The following is a 5926-nucleotide window of genomic DNA, read 5'->3' as shown; positions in this document are numbered from 1 at the left end:
TGGATAATTTTTAATTGATATATATATATATATATATATATATATATAATTAAATTTGACAGATTCTCAATATTGATATTAATTGTATTACTATAATTGATAACTATATATACTTAAAATAGGTTGTTGATAATCGAATTATCAATAGAAAAAGATAAAATTATGTGTAAAAAAATTCAAATAGATAAAACTTCTTTTAATAGAACGAAATTTTATTTAATTGAAGTTGAATTAGATTTATCTGAACTTAATAAGATGAATTATTGAATTCCGCATGAATTTCAGTTCATATGAATTAGTTGTTTCTTGATTAGATTAAATAAATAGAGTTTTTTGTTATTGTTTGCATTTTTATGATAAAAATTAATTTTAATTTTCAAGTATGTACTATTTCAAAATTTGCAGATATAATTTTAGTCTTATCTATTATATAAAAGATAATAAAAAATGAAAATAATTAAAAATATTTTTAATTTGAAATAATTTAAAAAAAAATATAATTTTAATCAATGCCTGCTTTTTTATTCTAATATATTTAGTAACTTACTAGGATGGTTGAATATTGTATAATCTAAAAGGACTGCTCTTTACTCTGAATGCATATCTAACAGGTAAAACGCATTTGTTCATCACATCGAATACTATTCTGTGTATAGTTCCCGGTATAACAAGCAAGTTGCTATTTCTGTTAACTTCAATCAGCATCTTTTTCTTCTCGATGGTGTTTTTACTGACATGGTTTACCAGTTCTTCGGACATTTCTTTATTATTCAGAGTTTCGATCATTCTCATCGATATGTTAATATTTTTCTGTATTGGAATTCTCTTAACGTCGAGGTTTTCAATTACTCCAGTCGATGTATGAAGATTTTCCTGTTCCTGAATCAACGATATGTTTTATTGTGTGAACATTGTTTTATGATATTTCTAATGTTTGCGATATGTTAATATTAACTTTTTAGCGCGAAGACATCCTAAAATTGAATTCGAAAACATTATTGAATTTTCTTCGATACTAATATGATGATATAACTTAATAAATAATAGAATGATAATAGATAAATATATATAAATGAGTATAAATGTTTACAATTTTTAACTTAGGGATAAAACTTATGAGTGAAAAATATTTAAATATATAATATGATTTAAAAGGACTATTATAATCATATATTATTCTAAACAAAGGAAATAGATTATTTAACCAATACATACTATATTCTTTCAATGAAATTATAAGTTTATTTGAGAATTATATATTTGAAAATATCATCATTCGTTGACTCATATTCCTTTTGCTATCATTATATATTTTTTCATTTATTAAAATCCTTTTACGATATATACATGAGGTAGAAATAAAATAAATAAAATACTTACCTTATTTATTGTATAATTATAATATTATTGTTATTATTATATTGATTATATCAATTTTAATTTCTTTACCTCCTTTGGTTCCAAAAATTTTTCATTCGATGTAGTAATTACATTTTTGTCAACGTCTACGAAAGTAACATATTCAACGAAATTAATAAGCATATTTTCAGTGCTAGAGATTATCGATAAATCACTATCACTAAAATTTTCTTTTCTCGAATGATTGTTTTCTTTTTGATCTCGCATACGATATGTCAATGATCTTTCTTGAGTTATTTTTTTATTTTCCATCATTTTGGAATTCATCGATACATTTGAATTTTGTTGTTTCACCATAATTTTTTCAGAATTAATTTTCTGAAAGAAATGTGTTATGCGTTGATACAATTGTTTTTTATGGATAATAATGTTGATACTATTTGTTTTTTATTCCAAATACACTACCGTTGCTTCATTATTAAATGTCTCTTTATCATTTCCTAAGATATCATCCTTCATCTCAATATTTATACGATAATTTTTAATCATATCTTCATTGATGTTTTCTATAAACAAGCAATTTCATTATGAGATGGAATACAAATTTTCATATATGTTTTATTTAAATAATTTTTTAATTTATTAAATAATGTGTTTATATATGGGAATTTAAAAATCAGAATTATAATAATAAGATTTTATTCGATATTTAATATTATAATTAATATTTACTAAATGTTTATACACAAATCAAGATACCATTCAAAACTAATTTTAAATTAATTTTAAATTAATTTTTAAAATCCAAGATAAAAATCAAGATAACACATTAAAATTATATATATGATTATCACGATTTAAGAAATAATAAATATTTAAACAGAAAAACGATTAATTTTATCTAATTTGAATGAAATGTAGTGTTTGTTTAATAGATTCTAATTCTCAAGGAATCATTAACATATATAATAAAACATCAGAAAACAATGTAATATCAAATTATTATCTATTTGTTCGTAAAAGACGATCACATGTTTAACGCATGATTGATCAATTACATTGTTATTTGTTATTTGTTATTTTTTAACTATCTATGTAAATTATACGTAAACAGATATAAATGTTTTCGAATCGTTGCAATCGTATGATCAAATAAAACGAAATAAAAAAAAAAAGAGAATACTTCTTAACAAAATTAAAACTTTCAACAAGATAAGATGTTCATCGCCAATAAACCAGTGAACTCGGTCAGTGAGCGTGAATAGAACGGAGCTGAAACGTAGTGTCGAGAGTTTTCGCATACCGTAGCGAGCACATACGACACATAAACGCATGTGAAATCGGAAGTAAGAGTATAAGGTATAATTTGCTTAATAATAGAACTGCGTAGAATTCGTAATTTCAGCATTTTTCCCAGAAATCTTGTTCTCGCGTATTCCATTAATCATTATTGTTGCATGTGTTGAACATTGAACAGAAATCTCCGAGAAAAAAGAAAAAAAGAAAAGGATAAACTCGCTTTTCTTCCTGAGTGCGTCAGCAACCTGCATGTTGGTTGATCAAAGGGCAGCTTGTCGTGTCACGTGTTGCATAATATAGTTTGTGTATCTTCGAGCCAGAAACGAAGTCGGTTGGCAGTTGTCAGATAGACGACGCGGTGTGAACTAGTCTCGTACGCGATACAAGGTGGAAACGAACACAACGCTATTTGCTCGCGATATATACATTCGTCGAAACGTTTTAATAATCTTGGATATAGGTAACTCATCTTTGGAATCTTTTTCACAAGTTGTTATCAATTGATACTTTTTCTCATTAAAATTATTTAGGTAAGCTTTCGATATCGCGAATTGGTATTCACGAGAGATTTGCAAAATAAAATTTTCGATATTTATTGTGTTGTTGTAATAAAGTAAAATGACGGACTTGAACATTTTGCTAGTGTCTGAATCTTCATGATAACGTATATGTGTTTCCATGTCAATAACATGATGTTTGATGCTTTTTTAATGTATAATGATAATATTCTAGGATAACGTCTTTGACAGTGGATGAGTTAAAAGTGTTAATGGTTATATCGATTTGATATAAGTTTTGATCAGTTTTGTTGACTGTGTTTTACATACACACACACATATATAGATATTGAATATTAGATTAGCTTTCGATGAACAAATATGTTGAATACGAATTCTTTTAAATTTTATAAACACATATCAATCAACATGTTATTTATATGTAGATGATGTGCTATACACAGTGTTTATGAAATTTGTATTACGTATATATTTCACTTTTTTTAAATTCAGTATTTGCTTTAAAAATATGTTTTTATGCACTCGAATGACGGGATTGTCCGGAATATTCAATCTTTCTTAATTATAAATTTATGCATGATCATATATTTATCATATCATCATATATTTATCTGCGACTGAATAATATAATAAATATTTTGGAGTGGTTTATTTTTTGATACAGAAAATAATTTTTTATTGATTTTATTTTATGTGATTGTTTATCTAATATGCATAGTTTTATATTATGTAAATATTCTATGAACATATTTTTTAGATAATATTTTATCATTAAATTTCGTTTAATTTTATATTTAAGCTAAGATTTTATGCAATCAAACTTTTTTTCTTGAAAGATAAAATATATTGAATATTATAGAATAATTAATAAATAAGTGTGGCCAAAACAATTGATTTTTTATCTTTAAAAAGAAAAATGATAATTAATTAAAATTCTTTCTATTAAAAAATTGATATTTTGATATCAATTATCGATTATGTTTCATACATAGATTTTATATATATAGTTTAACACTATTCAATACGGTCATCATAATTTACAAATCGATATTATTGATTTAATATCATATTACTAATACTTCATAATACTTATACTTAACTAATACTTATTTACTGCATTATATTCTCGTATAATTATGAACATCTTGAATTATTTTACAGTTTGACTTCACTTTCATTCTTATGTCTTCCGCATATTATATAAACATGTTACATAAACATTATATTACATATTTCATTAATAATGTAATAGTTGCGTCTGTAAATTTCTTTCGTTTTCTTATATTTAATTCCTCGTATTGATACATACAAAATTTGGAAAATAATATGGTCAAAAGGGAAAAGAACGAAATTCGTCTCGATCATTTCCATTTATCGATAAAAATTTTTACTCACCTTTCATCTCTGATTCCAGAGAAAGATTTTTTATTTCGTCGCAATCCTCATCGACGAAACCCATCACCGTCAATTGATATTTCGAACCATCCTCCCCTACGAGCTTCAATCGCCACTCGCCAGATGGCGGATTCCACGTCTTAATTCGCACACCTTCCGCATCGCCCTTACTCGTCCAAGATATGATCGTTCCGTGCCTCGAAACTGTTGCGTCTATTAATTGGAATATAATAAGCTATTGTACATATTCGAATTTCAACGAATTCATTATTTCCCAATGTTGATAACCGGTGATCAATTTGCTCGTGAAAGAAACATTCGTCGAACGTTGAAAGGATGATATCGAACGTTTCGATAGTTCGAGGGGAATTGACGATGAATATAAGCAAGACAATCGATGAATTTGTGCGTGCGACGATGTAGTGGATAGGTATTTTCTATCTAAAATGAGAATCGTTTAGTGTGATGCAACGAATGCAGATGGAATTTACCGAAACGAGGAAATGGTCGATACTACTATATTACTACATAAACATATCTGAAAATATGAAAGTGGCAGTGAACAAAGCAAAAGGAAAGGATAATACATTGGGGATTAACTTTTGGGGATGAAACCAAGGTATACCTGGATAGGTTTGTTTCATTTATAAAAGATTTGTGTTGTGTACAAGATACAGTGAAGTAGTGAATTTAGTGTTTGAAACATATCTTTTTGCAAATAATAGAAAAAAGAGTAATAATAACGAAAAAAAAATAAATCTAAATAATTTATCAATATGAAATTAAAAAATATTTCAAATTATTCGATATTACGGAGTTCTATTATTAGGCTTAGTCAATATCTAGGTATGTGAATGTATTTATCGTTTAACAGATATCGTTTTAGAAATTTCTTCCTAAATGACAACAATGAAAACTCGAGAATTTTCCAAGAATTTTAATATTCTTGTTATAAATTGAAATGAACGTTGTTCAAATTTTATACACGATTATAACGGTTATAAATAATATGCAAAAATAAGATTTCTTTACATAGAAATAGTTAATTAACAATTTGAAGGTCTTTTCGAAAATGTATTTAAACGTTTCGTTAAAAGAGGTGTAAAAAGTAAAAAATTTTTACGATATGTATATTTTTTTATATTGACAATCACACATAGAATCATGACGATTACGTCTATGAAATAACGCATGTCATCTAACAATGAGTACGAATACAAAAATGATTGTGCGATGATTAATCGCCACGTCAGCCTTCTTACCAGGCATTGAAAATTATTTTTAGTTTACGACACGCGATGAAATTGGCTGTGTTTATAGTGTTAAAACACGTGGTTCGAAGTGCAACCTTTGCA

General features: G+C 26.1%; 2 protein-coding genes across 4 annotated transcripts in view; one reads left to right on the top strand and one right to left on the bottom strand.

Moving 5' to 3' along the window:
* Positions 1 to 5926, bottom strand: part of LOC102672641 — a 20181-nt gene that overhangs the window by 1430 nt on the left and 12825 nt on the right. The window contains exons 7-10 of the mRNA XM_031511838.1: positions 4572 to 4784; positions 1825 to 1925; positions 1450 to 1737; positions 548 to 879 (exon numbers count right to left, since the gene is read on the bottom strand). Of these exons, the coding sequence (XP_031367698.1) occupies positions 548 to 879; positions 1450 to 1737; positions 1825 to 1925; positions 4572 to 4784 (934 nt within the window). The remainder of the gene's footprint in view (positions 1 to 547; positions 880 to 1449; positions 1738 to 1824; positions 1926 to 4571; positions 4785 to 5926) is intronic.
* LOC102672783 (SEC23-interacting protein-like) overlaps positions 1 to 5926 on the top strand; it is a 16683-nt gene that overhangs the window by 2503 nt on the left and 8254 nt on the right. The window contains exon 1 of one of the 3 annotated variants that reach the window (XM_031511833.1): positions 4780 to 5204. The exons of the other annotated variants lie outside the window; for them this stretch is intronic. Within the exon in view, the coding sequence (XP_031367693.1) occupies positions 5180 to 5204 (25 nt within the window). The 5' untranslated portion in view covers positions 4780 to 5179. Of the gene's footprint in view, positions 1 to 4779; positions 5205 to 5926 lie in introns of those variants that run through there. 3 annotated transcript variants of the gene reach the window in all.

Source organism: Apis dorsata, unplaced genomic scaffold, assembly GCF_000469605.1.
Source record: "Apis dorsata unplaced genomic scaffold, Apis dorsata 1.3 scaffold_32, whole genome shotgun sequence".
NCBI classification, from domain to species: Eukaryota; Metazoa; Arthropoda; class Insecta; order Hymenoptera; family Apidae; genus Apis; species Apis dorsata.
Note: the sequence above shows the minus strand (reverse complement) of the source record. Positions and strands in the feature narration are given on the sequence as shown.